This window comes from Sarcophilus harrisii, chromosome 3 (assembly GCF_902635505.1).
Source record: "Sarcophilus harrisii chromosome 3, mSarHar1.11, whole genome shotgun sequence".
Classification (NCBI taxonomy): domain Eukaryota; kingdom Metazoa; phylum Chordata; class Mammalia; order Dasyuromorphia; family Dasyuridae; genus Sarcophilus; species Sarcophilus harrisii.
The window spans coordinates 605,617,189-605,632,810 of record NC_045428.1 but is presented as its reverse complement, the minus strand read 5'-3'; the positions used below and the strand labels follow the sequence as shown (position 1 = coordinate 605,632,810).

General features: G+C 41.6%; 1 protein-coding gene across 1 annotated transcript; it reads right to left on the bottom strand.

The window, feature by feature from the left end:
- Nucleotides 1–1,697: 1,697 nt before the first annotated feature.
- Nucleotides 1,698–15,026, bottom strand: LOC100932700 (zinc finger protein 665-like). The gene is made up of 4 exons (XM_031963961.1): nt 14,695–15,026; nt 13,802–13,940; nt 9,857–9,983; nt 1,698–4,894 (listed from the first exon to the last, which is right to left on the bottom strand). Exons 2-4 carry the CDS (start codon nt 13,832–13,834, stop codon nt 2,211–2,213), a joined length of 2,844 nt encoding a protein of 947 aa, XP_031819821.1. The 5' UTR covers nt 13,835–13,940; nt 14,695–15,026; the 3' UTR covers nt 1,698–2,210.
- Between the last annotated feature and the right edge of the window lie 596 nt (nt 15,027–15,622).

The window sequence follows — 15,622 nt, the reverse complement described above, 5'->3', positions numbered from 1 at the left end:
CAGTGTTCTTTCTTTGGGTGTACCAGCATTCACTTTTACAAAACCTTGTGTTCTAAATGTTTACCCTCCCTTCCCCCAGCTCCTCAGCAAGTAATTCAATATGTGTTAAATATGCAATTCTTTTCCACAATTATCATGTTGCACAAAGAAAATCAGATCAGAAAGGAGGAAAAATGAAAAGGAAAACAAAATGCAAGCAAACAAGGAAAAGTGAAAATATAATGTTGTTATCCACACACAGTTCCCACAAGTCTCTCTCTAGGGGCAGATGGCCCTCTCCATCACAAGACCATTGGAACTGGCCTGAATCATCTCACTTTTGAAAAGAGCCACAGCCATCAGAAGGATTATTTTTAAAACTTACAATTAAAATCCTCAAGTTTCATTGGAGAAGTCACATGGTCCCCCTCCAAAAAACTGGCTTATGTGATCTCTTGAGGAGGGAAGGGGATAGAGTTATCCTATCATGAGTTTTGGAAAAACAAGAGAAAACTGAAAAACCAGAGTCCATTTAGAACCATTTGTGCTTCAGCAGGCTCCGGCTTCTTGATCCCCATCTGTTGGAAAGAGCAGAAAAGGCAGAAGTGGGGTTTGCGCTCAGGTGAGGGAATAAGTTTGATTTTCATTGGGTTGGAGGCTGAGGCAGTCATTTCTTTCTGTTTCCCACCAGCAAGGCCTGTGTATGGGGTGAAAACCCCTGACCCCCTGGGATGGGCAGACCTGTTTGCAAACAGGCAAGCTTCGAAATTGAGAGGACTTGACAGAGACCCCAGGGAAGGGGCTGAGCTTGCTGTTGCCCACCCCCAGTAGTCTTAGTGCTTTCGTGAGCTGTGTAGTTTGATTCATCACCCCACCCCACCCCCTGTGAAGGGGGAAAAGTGTTGCACACCCTGATTGGGTGCTTTCCTCAATAGGGAAAAATCTCTGAGAGTGTCTTTCCTTATCCAGGACAACGATCAGATTGTTGACTTACATGAACTCTGAGTGGAGAAACAAGAGATGATTGGTGGGAGAAGGTATTACTAGATTGATCATGTGCATAAGGTTTCCTCAAGTGGGGATCCTCTTCTCTTAAATAGTCTAAGAATGATAAGTCAAAGCTGAACTAGATTTACTGCACTCATAAGGTTTGGCCCCAGTGTGGATTCCCTAATATTTAGCAAGATTGGAGCACAAGTTGAAATCATTCCACATTGATTACATTGTTCTTCAGAGTGGATTCTTTTGTGTTTAACAAGAGATTTCCATCTGAAAGCCTTTCTTCATTGAATACATTTATAACATTTCTCTCCACTGTGGATTGTCTCATCTATAGCCAAATGGGAGCTGTTTGTGAAATTCATTTCACATTGATTATAGTCATAATTTGTAATGGGTTGAGGCTTGAGTTGATGCACTGAGGTGTCAAGCACAGGAGGTTAAATAGTAATTGGACTATATTCTATTAATATACATGCTTGGATAGAGAATGGCCCCCGCCCACTCTCTGTGCAAGTCCCGATGTGGTGTATAGGAAATGACAGTTTTAGTGGGTGGAGGCAGAGAGACAGGAAGAGAGGGGGAGAGAGATTGGGGCTGGGTTCCATTCTGGTGGCTGCTGGTCTCATGGCTTCTGGTCTGGCTAGCTTCTTGACTCAGCTGCTGACATTGCTATTGCCGATTCCCTTCTACCTCCGATCTTTCTTCATCTCTGCTAAGAATAAAGATTGACGATTTTCCCCTAACCTGAATTCCTGACTCTGGCTGATTTTAAAATACGCGGTCATCACAATAATTCTTATCCTAAGTGTGGATTCTCTAATGCAGGGGTTTTCAAACTACAACCCGTGGGCCAGCTGCAGCAGCTGAGGACGTTTATCCCCTTCACCCAGGGCTATGAAGTTTCTTTATTTAAAGGCCCACAAAACAAAAGTTTTTGTTTTTACTATAGTCCAGTCCTCCAGCACTCTGAGGGACAGTGAACTGGCCCCCATTTAAAAAGTTTGAGCACCCCTGCATCTAACGTTTACCAATTTTGGATTTATATCTGAATGCCTTTCCACATTAATTTCATTTATAAGTTTTCTCTCCAGTGTGGATTATCTGAAGTGCACCTGAAAAGGACTTTGTGTGAAATCATTTCCTCACTGTCTACATTCAAATGTTTCTCTCCAGTTTGGGTTCTTTGATGTTCAACAAGATTTCGCTTCTATATAAAAGCTTTTCCACACTTAACTACTGTCAAAAAATTTCTTTCCAATGTGAGTTCTCTGATGTACAGTAAGACGTGCCTTGCGTATAAAAGACTTTCCACACTGATTACATTTAAAAGGTTTCTCACCAGTGTGGATTCTCTGATGTTCTGCGAGACTGTGATTGAATCTGAAAGCCTTTCCACACTGATTACATTCAAAAGGTTTCTTTCCAGTGTGGATTCTTTGATGATGAGCAAGGATGGAACTGAGTCGAAAAGCTTTTCCACATTGATCACATTTATAAGGTTTTTCTCCAGTGTGGATACTCTGATGTTTATTAAGATCTCCCTTTCGGGTGAAAGCTTTTCCACATTGATCACATTCAAAAGGTTTTTCTCCAGTGTGGATTCTCTGATGTTCTGCAAGCTTGCAACTATATGTAAAAGCCTTTTCACACTGATTACATTTATAAGGTTTTTCTCCTTTGTGGATCCCTTGATGTTCAGTAAGATAAGCTTTACGTGTAAAAGCCTTTCCACATTGATTACATTTATAAGGTTTGCCTTCAGTATGAATTCTCTGATGTTCAGTAAGGTAAGCCTTGCGTATAAAAGCTTTGCCACATTGATTACATTCAAAAGATTTCTCTCCAGTGTGGATTCTCTGATGTTCTGCAAGACTATGATTGAATCTGAAAGCCTTTCCACATTGATTACATTCAAAATATTTCTCTCTAGTGTGGACTCTCTGATGTCCAACAAGATTTCTTTTCAGTGTAAAAGCCTTTCCACACTGAATACATTCAAAAGGTTTCTTTGCAGTGTGGGTAGTCTGAGGGTCAGCAAGCTTATATTTGTTTGTGAAAGCCTTTCCACATTGATTACATTCAAAAGGTTTCTCTCCAGCGTGGATTCTTTGATGTTCAACAAGATTTCCTTTCTGTGTAAAAGCCTTTCCACACTGAATACATTCAAAAGGTTTCTTTCCAGTGTGGGTTCTTTGATGATGAGCAAGAATGGAACGGAGTCGAAAAGCCTTTCCACACTGATCACATTTATAAGGTTTTTCTCCAGTGTGAACACTCTGATGTTTATTAAGATCTCCCTTTCGTGTGAAAGCTTTTTCACATTGATTACATTTATAAGGTTTTTCTCCTGTATGTATTCTCTGATGTTCAGCAAGTTTGTAATTGCATCTGAAAGTCTTTTCACACTGATTACATTCAAAAGGTTTCTTGTGGATTCTCTGATGATAAGCAAGAAGATGCCACTTTGTGAAAGCCTTTTCACATTGATTACATTCAAAAGGTTTCTCTCCAGTGTGGATTCTCTGATGTAAAGCAAGAATGAAACTGAGTCGAAAAGCCTTTCCACACTGATCACATTTATAAGGTTTTTCTCCAGTGTGGATTCTCTGATGTTCAGTAAGACAATGTTTGCGTGTAAATGCTTTTCCACAGTCATTACATTCAAAAGGTTTTTCTCCAGTGTGGATTCTCTGATGTTCAGCAAGCTTGGAACTATACCTAAAAGCCTTTTCACAATGATTACATTTATATGGTTTGCCTCCAGCATGGATTCTCTGATGTTCAATAAGATAAGGCTTGAATGTAAAAACTTTTCCACAGTGATGACATTCAAAAGGTTTTTTGCCAGTGTGGATTCTCTGATGATAAGCAAGAATGGAAGTGAGTCGAAAAGCCTTTCCACATTGATTACATTTATATGGTTTTTCTCCAGTGTGAATTCTCTGATGTTCAATAAGCTTGTAATTGTATCTGAAAGCCTTTCCACATTGATTACATTTATATGGTTTTTCTCCAGTGTGAATTCTCTGATGTTCAATAAGCTTGTAATTGTATCTGAAAGCTTTTCCACATTGATTACATTTATATGGTTTTTCTCCAGTGTGAATTCTCTGATGTTCAATAAGCTTATAATTGTATCTGAAAGCCTTTCCACATTGATCACATAAAAAAGATTTCTCTCTGGTATCGATTCCCTCAGGTACAGCTAGAAAGAATCGCTTTGGGAAGATCTTCTTACCTTCATTACATTTATAAACCCCTCCAATATGAATCTTCTGAGATCTGTCAAGATCTGAATTCCAAGAATAGGCCTTCCCACACTCAACAAATGAAGGTTTTTTCATTTCAGGGTCAACTCTAAATTGGGTAGGAAGAGATGAATGATCGGATGAGATTGTTTCACATTCATTATACTCATCAGGTTGTTTTCTTATGTGAATTGCCTGATCAATAATGAGTTTAGAAGATTGACTCAAGGCCTTTCTATCTTGACTATCAACACAAAACATTTCCCCATTATCATTTTTCTGATGTTTAATGAGGTCTGAACTCTTGCTGAAGGCCATTTCCCATTGATTATCTGGATTCATTAGTATTTCAGCAGGCTTCTCTTGGGAATCAAAAAGCTCTACCTGTTTAGGAAAACATTTCTGATATTCACTATCCAGTAGCCAGTTATTCCCTGAATTCATTTTCTTATAGTGATTTAGGAAAGAAGATTGCCTGAATCTCTTTCTACTTTCATCCAATTCACAGTCAGTACTTGGATTATCTACTTGGATGTTAGAGGCATGGATTTCTCTCAAAGTCAAGGCACGGGGACCATTCTTCATGAATTTTTGCAGGTCACATTCTTCCACAAAAAGTCCCAGATTTCCAGTCATCTCATTCCATTCAAACTTGAGTTCCCCATCTGAAGAAAATGAACCATCAAACATAGAGTCACAAAAAGTTATACATAGATAATTAATAGCAAAAGCAATGTGACTTTAGACTTAGGTAGCTCATGCCCTTGTCTTTACTAACCTCAACAGCATAAAACTTCATGGATATATTCCTGTAGCAAAAACTGGCATTTAATAGGCTTGTTCTCTGTAAAGAGAAGAGACCTACAGGATGTGAAAATGACCAACGAGATGGACACCCCAGTGTACTGGTCCTTCAAGAGAAGGGGCAGCCACAGGGCAAGATAACTGCCAGATTCAATATCAGAAGATTAAAGTGATTCTCTATGGGAGAACAGTTTGTTTCTAATTTGGAGACAATAGGGTTTGCAATATTTCAGCTGAAAGGGACTGGCAGCTTTTAGAGAATTGTCAGAGAGTACTCCAGTTACTCATCCCGGACAGAACACTTGGAAATATCCAAACTGATATGTTGCAAATAGTGGGAAAATTCAGATGGTGTGAAAGAAAAACTCAGAACTCTGCAAGGTCTGCAAGTAAGTTACTTCAATCATTTAAAAAGTCAGCATTTAACTCCATCAAAAGCTAAGTGGAAACAAAACTTGAGACAGATTCAGAATTCTGGGCTCAGTAAGAGGCCACATAAAATTCAGGTTGGTGCTGACTGCTTTTACAATGCCTGAAAACTATTTATGGGCCACAGACCTAATAGGGTGAAGCTGAAGTAATCAGTGCTGATGGAACCACACTGATTACTGATACCAACAGGGTCCTAGAGAGAGGAGCTGAACACTTCTGTAGCATTCTCAGGAGACCATGGGTATTACCACCTCACACCTCAGATGACAGGAAATGATAATGAGGAATGTTGGAAAGGATGAGGGAAAAGTGGGATGCTAATACCCTGTTGGTGGAGTTGTGACCAGATCCATCCATTCTGGAGAGCAATTTGGGATTAGGCCCCAACACACCTAAAACTCTGTGTATCCTGTGATATAGCAGTAAACCCCATTGGATCCGAATACCCAAGAAATCATAAAGAGGGAAAAGGACCCACATGTGCAAAAATATTTGTAGAATCTCATTTTGTGTTGCAAAGAAGAAGAAAATGAGTAGATGCCCATCAATTGAGAATGGCTAAAGAAACACAGAAATTATCTGAAGAAAACAACTCCTTTCAAAATAGATTTGGCAAGATGGAAAAAGAAAACAACTCCTGGAAAAACAGCATTGGTGAATGGAAAAGATAACAAAGTCCTCAAAAATGGAATTGGTGAAATGGAAAAGAAAAATCCAATGAAAGAAAGAAGTCATTTAAAAGTTCAATTGGCCAAATTCAAAAGGACATGAAAAAGCTAACTGAAGAAAATAATTTACTAAAAATTCAAATTGAACAAAAGGAATTGAATGACTCAATGAGAAATCAACAATCAGTCAAACAAAACCAAAACAAACGAAAAAAATAGAAGGGTAAAATACCTCGGTGGAAAAATAACCAACCTGGAAAAGAGATCTAAAAGAGAGAATTTAAGAATTATTGCAGTATCTGAAAACCATGACAGAAAAAAGATCTAGACTACATATTTCAAGATATCTTTAAGAAAAGTGTCCTGATATTCTAGAACCAAAGGATATAATAGCCATTGAAAGAATCCAATGATTACTTCCTAAAAGAGAATCCAAAAAGGAATATGCCATAACCAAAAAGGTTATGGTATTTCGAAGTAACAAAATATTATTTTTTGATGTCAAATGATGAACAGACTGAGATGAGAAAGGATTGGAAAGATTCACATCAAGTGATACTGGATAAAACAAGCAGAGCCATCATACAGAGCAACTGAAAGATTTTTTGAAGATCAACTATGATCAACTTGATTCTTCTTAGAGATTCAGTGATAAAAGGCCAATCTAAGAACCTTTAGATGGAAAAACCATCCACATCCACAGAGAACTATGAAGACTGAATCAGCACATGCTACATTCAGTTTTGTTTTATTTTCTATTTTCTTTTTTTTTTCCTTTTGGTTTTTCCCTTTTGTTTTGATTTTTCTACCCCAACATGACTCAAATGGAAATATGTAAAAAATGAATGTGAAATAAAAAAAAAAAACATTACTTTGCATATAAGTAGGAGGAAATTTTTTTTAAAGGAAAAAATACTTGATTATCACCTTTGCTTACAATTATTTTAGCCCATCTGAGAAGTAAAAAAATGACATCAAGATTGTTTCATTTGCATTTCTTAATAATTACTAGTAATGACTTAGACTTTACTTTCATATGGCTTTACTTTTTTTTACATTTTTTCATATGACTTTAAATTGTTTGGATTTCTTCATTGAAAAACTGTCCACATCCTTGAACCCTTTATCAACAGGGAAACAACTTATATTCTTTTAGATTTTACCAAGATCTTTATATAATATATATTCTATATATGATAGAAGAACTTTATCAAGAAACAGTCTGTAAAATGTTTTTGTTTTTTTTTTAATTTTCTTCTTTCCTTCTGGTCTTAAATACCTTTCTTTTATTTGTCCAAAACATTGTTGAACCAGTGTAAACAAAATTATCCATAGACACTTCACTCTCTTCTCTTTCCCTCATTTATTCATAAATAATGCACCTATCCATAAATATAATACCTAATACATTCTGTGTCCTTCAAATTTTCTTGTAAAAGCTTCCTTTAGATGTAGGTAGTGTATCTACTCTGACCTAGTCTTCAGTGGTCTATGCCCTTTTTCTGCCATACTTTCCAGTTTTCTCAAGAATTTTTACCAAATAATGATTTTTTTATCCCCCAAAATAGTCATTATTTACATTTGTCAAATATAAGGATATTTAGTGCTGCTATAAAATGTATGTCTTTTGTGTTTCACTGATCTATGTTTCTGTTTCTTAGCCAGTTCCCAAGAGTTTTGGTATGATTCACTTATAATGCACTTTATGAGTCTGCTAAATCTTTTTCATTAGTTTTTTCCTCCTCCTGACCTTTTGATCTTCCTAGTTTATGCTTTTTTCTATATTTAATTAAAATCAGTTTTTGGTCATTTGAATGAGTAAATCAAATTGAAAAGAATAGTTTAATCCATTGTTGGTGGAGTTGTGAACGAATTCAACCATTCTGGAGAACAGTTTGGAACTAAGCTCAAAAAGTTATCAAACTGTGCATACCCTTTGATCCAGCAGTGTTACTAATGCGCTTACATCCCAAAGAGATCATAAAGAAGGGAAAGGGACCTGTATGTGCACGAATGTTTGTGGCAGCCCTCTTTGTAGTGGCTAGAAACTGGAAACTGAATGGATGCCCATCACTTGGAGAATGGCTGAATAAATTGTGGTATATGAATATTATGGAATATTATTGTTCTGTAAGAAATGACCAACAGGAAGATTTCAGAAAGGCTTGGAGAGACTTACATGAACTGATGCTGAGTGAAACAAGCAGGGTCAAGAGATCATTATATACTTCAACAACAATACTATATGATGACCAGTTCTGATGGACCTGGCCATCCTCAGCAATGTGATCAACCAAATCATTTCCAATGGAGCAGGAATGAACTGAACCAGCTACGCCCAGCGAAAGAACTCTGGGTGATGACTAAAAACCATTACATTGAATTCCCCAATCCCCATATTTTTGCCCACCTGCATTTTTGATTTCCTTCACAGGCTAATTGTACAATATTTCAGAGTCTGATTCTTTTTGTACAGCAAAATAACGGTTTGGTCATGTATACTTATTGTGTATCTAATTTATATTTTAATATATTTAACATCTACTGGTCATCCTGCCATCTGGGGGAGGGGGGGGGGGGGTAAGAGGTGAAAAATTGGAACAAGAGGTTTGGCAATTGTCAATGCTGTAAAGTTACCCATACATATAACCTGTAAATAAAAGGCTATTAAATAAAAAAAGAAAAGAAAAAGAAAAAAAAGAAAGAAAATAATAGTTTAGATAAAAATGTCATGTTTATTATATTGGCTGTGCTTATGCACGAACAATCAGAATCTCTCCAATTATCGAAATCAGATTTTATTTGGATAACATTTTTTATGTTTATGTTCATGTAGTTCCTGATTTTGTTCTGGCAGGTATACTCTCAGGTATTTTATACTGGCTACAGTTATTTTAAATGGGTAGTCTTTACTATATCTTCTTGTAAGGTTTTGTTGGCGATATATAGGGATGTTGCTAAATTATATAGGTTTGATTTATATCCTGCTATTTTGCTAAACTTATTGACTCTTCTAACAAAGTTTTAATTGAGTCTTTGAGATTTTCCACAGAGATCAACATACCATCAGCAAAAAGAGATGTTTTTATTTTATCTATTATGTCATTATTAGGTCATTTCAACTATTTTATTTCTCTTCTTTTATTATTATTCCAGAACTTTCAACACAATATTGAATACTATACAGAGGGCTTTTAGTATTTCTTAGTGTCCTGCAACATAACTTCCTCTTGTCCAATTCTAGTTTTTGAAATATTTTAAGTTTGTGGATTTCTCTTTTTTTAAAATAATTTTCTTCAAAGTTTCTTTTCACCATTTTCTTGAATTCTTTGTATTTCTCTTCTTTTGTTCCTTTAATTTTTCCTCAATCTCTCCTTAATTTTTTTAAAGGTTTTAGAAATTCTTCCAATAACATTATGGGGCCTTGTGACCCTTTGACATGTCTCTTTGAAATAGGTAAGGCTTTTTAAACTTTATGTTCTTCCTCTGATAATGAACTCAGATCATCTGTTGCTGCAGCTGTTGCCCTGGAGGGAAATGATTCAATCTGAAAAGGCTACAAGGTATGAAAAAGTAGATGGAAAATTGGAGCACCCAGAGGAATGTGCACTACCTCACAGCTCCTAAAGCTGAGATGCAGCAGAGTATGGCCCTATTTTCTCCTGCTTGTGCTATTTTTGGCCTGACAACTAAAACCAAGAAAAGACAGGAAATGGTTTTTACCCAGGGACAGCAGATTCTGCACATTCTCCAGTGTGACTTCCATGTACAGCTTCTTCTGAGAAGGGTCCAAGAGCCCCCACTCCTCCTCAGTGAAGTTCACCATCACATCCTTGAAGGTCACCAACTCCTAAAAAGTCAAAAGTCACATGATTTAGAGCTGAGATTCCAGGATCTAGAGGAGGATATGCAGTAGAGATGGGATTTGCCTAAAAGTCACATAATCTTTATGACTATCAGCTAACACTTTGTAACCAGGCATTAAGAGCCCTATGGGATTCTGAGAAAAGCCTTTTCTGTTTAAAGTAAGAATCATGTTGGAATACTAAAAGCTTGTAAAGTTTTCTTACTGTACAATGCTTATCCAGATGAAAGGAGGGAAAATGTTAGTGACATATCAGTGAGGTAGGGGAGATCCCCATCAGAAGTGTCCTAAGTGACATGTTAAGGAAATTTTATGAAGAGTTTGGGAGAAGTTGACAAGGACTTTAGATTCTCAAGTCAGCAGAACCTGAAAATTGATCACTGAAGAAAGAAGAAAGGGAAAAAAAAAAAAGATTTGCTAAACTTCCTTAAGGCCTGAAATATTCTTAACTAGATGAAAGCAAGAGAAATATCGTAGAGATATATTATTCCCAATATGTCCACAATGGAATAGTATGAGACTGCTTCCAGCCAAATCAGGCATTCTCTATTGTTACACCGAAGGGCAGAATTTCAGCAGAATGACAGGACTGGCTCTTTCAGTTGGCATTTTCTGGAGCAATTCTCTTTCCTGCAGATAAAAATCCTCACTTTTTTTGTCACTCTGATTTTCTTAAAAAACAAACTCATCTTCTATTTGTAATGTATATTACACTTTTGGCTTCCCATCTGTCCACTATGGCAATTAAGGAAGAGACATTCTCTTGCTTTCCCCATTCCATGATCTGTAACATCAACTGTATTCAAGGAAAAAGTTCCATTTTGAATAAAGTCTCAGTTGAACTGAGATGAGCAACTAGCACAGATGACTTACCAGATAGAATTGGAGAATTTTCCTAAACCACTTCCTTGCATTCGTTAGACACTGAGTCAAGGCAGCTACCTGATAAAAGCCAAAAAACTTCCTAAAAAATTAACTGATATTCACCTTTATTCATTTCCCAACAGAAAGTTATTATTATTACTATTAATTGTGAAACAAAATCAACCTAACTGCATGCATAAATTTATAAATATTATTTGATAAATATTCCAAAACTGTAAATCATGATTTTAGAACATCTTGATTAAAAAAGGATTTGCTTTCCTAAGGATATCATTGCATCAGGTTCAAGGAATTATTTGTAAGTGACCATCTAGCAGAATAAAAGAACCATTAGAATCATAATCCTATGACTAAAAACCATTACATTGAATTCCCAATCCCTATATTTATGCACACCTGCATTTTTGATTTCCTTCACAAGCTAATTGTACAATAATTCAGAGTCTGATTCTTTTTGTACAGCAAAATAATGTTTTGGTCATGTATACTTATTGTGTATCTAAGTTATATTTTAATATATTTAACATCTACTGGTCATCCTGCCATTTAGGGGAGGGGGTGGGGGGGGTAAGAGGTGAAAAATTGGAACAAGAGGTTTGGCAATTGTTAATGCTGTAAAGTTACCCATGTATATATCCTGTAAATAAAAGGCTATTAAATTAAAAAAAAAAAAAAGTTGATATAAAAAAAAAAAAAAAGAATCATAATCCTATAAATTCCATAAACCTGTCAGTAATCAAAGGAAATTCAATTGAAACCAGTCCTGAATCTCTTACAAAGAAAATCATTTATTAACCATTTAGCAATATGACACTCTAGAGTGATTGTACTCAAATAACACAAATAGAATCATTCTGATTCAAAACGTATTCTCTTAATGCCCAATTTTTAGTATATTTTTAATAGAGGGATGTTCTATCTATAAAAGGTCAAACATTACAGTATCCTAAAAGGAGAACACATGGGACTTTCAATGAAACTTTATAATCTAGTTTAGGACAAACTCGATTCCATAAAACTAGATTTACACTGAGGGATGGTATGTCTTCCAGAATCTTAATTTTCCCAAGAGCCATTTCTATTAGTAGACAACAGTCTATCGTCAAAGTTTGATATTATCCATGAATATAAGTGGAGAAAAAGGAGAAGCTTAGGGCCTTAGGAATGAGGCAAAATGGGCTTCTTGGACCCTCTGGGGACCCTGTCTTTGCTCACAGAAGTCACAAGAGCCTTTTCTGGTTTCCACTGGGTCTGAGCAAACTTTGCCTAGGACTTCTGTTCATGACAGAAGCCCTGAGGAGAATAAGCTCCCCTTTTCCTTGACATAATTTTCTCTTAGAAATACAGGGCTGTGCTTGCACTCCCTGGGTAGGTCTGAGCCCGGAGATCAGAGAGATCAGGGGGCCGACCTGTGTTCTCCCTGACTCCCCCTCACAGAACCACAAGTGGTCTTGGGGCCTCCTTCATGCCATGACTCCTGCTTCCCTCAGCTCTCAGCCCACCCAGAGGCCCTGCTCTCCTGGCTGGGGAGACTTCTCAATGGCATCCAACCCTCACCATCCCCTCTGGCGCTGTTTTTGGTCATTTTGACGTCTCCCCCTCCCAATCTCTTTGCTCCTTGAACTCTGGGAAACACAATCACACCATTTGCACTCATATCCCAACCTATGTCACTGAGGCTTTCATCTAGGAAATGGGCATTTTAAATGTGAATTTTTAAGCAAACATAAGTAAGTCCACTTGATTCTACACTGGCTGTGCTAAATATTAATACATTCAATGTCCCCTTCATTATGTTCCTTCTGCCAATTCCATTAAGAATTGTCATGGACTCAATTCCTGGGTGAAAATTTTACCTAAAAAAGCACTTGGCAAATGTTGAATCATTCCACGAGTACTCAAACAACTAAGGTTGTCCTTGGATTGACCTATGGAGCTACGGGAAAACCCTCTGTAACAGACCTTTCTAACTCTAAATGCACCTATAGCTTTTTTTCTTTTCTGAATAATGTCCCTTTTCCTTTCTCGGTGCCCTAACCTGATCTCACCCAGAGCTTCTTTGTGATTCTTGTTCCAAGATATAGAATAACCAAGCCAATGGAGAAATCCTATAGCTCAGGAGGAGAGACTGTGTCTGTGTCATCTGTTGAAGTAGGACACACACGTCCCTCAGCCACTCATGGAACTCCTGAGTGAACAAATTAAGCCCAGTTTAGCCTCTGGCAGGACCCTTCGCTCCCTTTCTCAGGATGTTCCCAGCAAAGACCCTGACAATTCTCACAATAAGATCAAGGGAAACCCATTTCAATGGCTCCTGGCACATGGCAGCCGCCACAGAACCAGCTCCCAAAGCCAGGCCAGTCTTTTCCCACCTCCCCTCCTCCTCCTGGACCCGAGGACGCTGGGCTCTGGCTGAGCCTTGACCAGGCCCCTCCATCCCCCTAACTGGCACCCGGGAATATCCTCCTGCCTTCCCTGGGCCTCCTCCTCATCTCAGCTAAAACCTCACCTTCTGAGAAAAGGGAGTTTCTTGGCCCCCAGACAGGTAGAGTTTTCCCTCTGAGAGCACCTCCCGTCTCCTCTGCACAGAGCTTGTGTAGACACAGCTGATGAGATGCTTGTTCCGGCCTGGACTGTTAGCTCAGGGAGGGCAGGGACCCTTAGTGGACAACCTCCCCCAGAGGTGGGCCCAGTGCTTGGCACCCAGGAGCCACATTCTCAGCGCTCACTGATGGGACCCGAGACAGCAGAGGGACCCAGAGCCCTGGGAGCAGCCGGGGGGCCTGCGGGGGCAGGAAAAGGGCAGCACCAGGAGGGCGATTCCGGCCCTGCCAGGGCCCCCTCCCTCTGACGGGAGGAAGCTTCCTGGGCGCCCCCTGGGCTGCTGCTGCTCAGCTCCGGGCAGGGGCCGCACTCACCTGGGACGGGGGGCTCTGGCTGCCGGCGGCCATGTCTCTGGTTCCGGGCTTGGTCCTACGTCAGTGGGCTGGGGAGGGAGAGGGACCTCAGAGAGGGAGGCCGGGGTCCCAGCCTTCTCTGCCCAGGCTGGATGCCGACCTGTCCGGAATGAAAGAGACGTCTCAGGGCAGGGAGCGTGGGGAGAGGCTGCGCCCCAGGAGGGGGCCGAACAATCTTAGAGAAGGAGGATGCGGGATCTCCGCTCAGAGACAAGGAGGCAGAGAGATCTCACCTGTGGGGAAGGGCAGCCTGGAGGCATGAGCCACATGGGGTCAGGATCATAGGGCCTTCCCTGGGATCCCCGGAAGCCTCGTGTGACCCTGGCCAAGCCCTGCATCCCTCCTGCCTCAGTTTCCCCACAGGCTCCTCCCCCTCCTCCCAAAGGCTCCAGAACTGCCCAGGGATGGCCCAGGACCAGCGGGCGGTGAGGAGGGGACGCGCAGACGCTGAGCAACTCCTTCCCCTCCCCGTCCTGCGAGAACGGCCTCCGCCCGCACTGATCACCAGGCAAATGGCAAAGCTACACTGGGAGCTGCAAGCAGAGGGCGCCGGCTGTATACCGGGCCCTGGACCGCGCCGCACACAAGGGATGGCATTAGGGCAGAGAGGAAGGGGCTGCCCTTACCCCCCTTTTTACTGGGAACCGAGGCAAGCAGACCTCGCCCCTCCCTCCCTCCCAGTGTACAAAGGGCCACGGGCGAGTGAGACCACGGGAAACCGCGGGCTCAATGGGGGGGGGGGGGTCAGCAGCCCCCGCAAGCCAGCGATGCGCAAGCACGGCCCCTCCCCCATGGCAGCCCCGCAGGTGAAATCCCCCAGGACAGCCCCCCCCCCCGTGCCATCGGGTACCTACCCCCCACGTGCGATCACGCAGCTGTTACACACGCGCCACGCCCAGCTCCCGCCTTCTTGCACAAATCGCACACCAGCATCCCTCTCTTGCAGCGCACCCCCCCATCGGACCCTGCACATGCGCACCGGAGCTCGAGACTCTGCCGGGCAACGGGACCCCCCACTGCAGCGGGAGGGGGAGGAGGGGAGCCTTAAGAAAGAAAAGGGAAGTCCCAGGCTGCGCCTGCGCATCGATGCCTCCCCTCCCCCTCTTGCCCGGTGCAGACTAAAGAACAGAAGTAAACCTGAGACCCGGCGCCCCGGGAGACTCCCAGCATGCCCTGGGGCGCCGCAGCCGATGGGCCGGGGCAGGGCGTGAAGGCTCCGGGGGGCGCTGGGCGCTGTGCTTGGCCCCGGGCTCCGGCGCCCTGGCTGGGGAGGGGTCGCGCCAGCCTCCTCCTGCTGCTGCTCTGGGCCTTCCCCCTCCTCCGCCCGGGCAGCCCTGACACGGGCGTGAAAGGTCCCCCGACTTAAATAGCCCCCCCCCCCCCCGGAGTGCCAGGCCCCCGAGGAAAGCCCAGGTTCTGTCCCGGCCAAGGCCCTTCTGTGGGGATCAGCTCTTGGGAAGGAAGGGAAGGGACCGCGCTGTGACCCCGGGGCTCTTTCCAATCCCTTCAGCAAAGCGCTTTTCACCAGCTCCTTCAGCCCCAGAAGGAGGAGGACTGAGGGCTTGGGTCCAGCCCCTCCCCCCTCCCTGAGGCCCTCTAGGCCTGAAGATCTTCTGAGATCCGTCCCCCAGAAAAGCCCGGCATCCTTGGGTACCCCAGAGCCGGCGCTTTGGGTCCGCAGAAATGGCTCATCAGTGCCATGGAACGGCTCCTTGTTGGGGCGGATTCTGGGCTTTGGAGGGCAAAGCCTTTAGTTGTTCGGCACTCAGTGACCCGTTCCTG

Bases quoted from the DNA above. Each gene is read 5' to 3' on its own strand.
- LOC100932700 (XM_031963961.1), bottom strand. From the start codon at position 13,834: ATGGCCGCCGGCAGCCAGAGCCCCCCGTCCCAG. The intron at 9,984-13,801 runs GTGAGTGCGGCC...TTGACTTTTTAG, and splicing joins GCCAGAGCCCCCCGTCCCAG to GAGTTGGTGACCTTCAAGGA. The intron at 4,895-9,856 runs GTAAAAACCATT...CATTTTCTTCAG, and splicing joins GCAGAATCTGCTGTCCCTGG to ATGGGGAACTCAAGTTTGAA.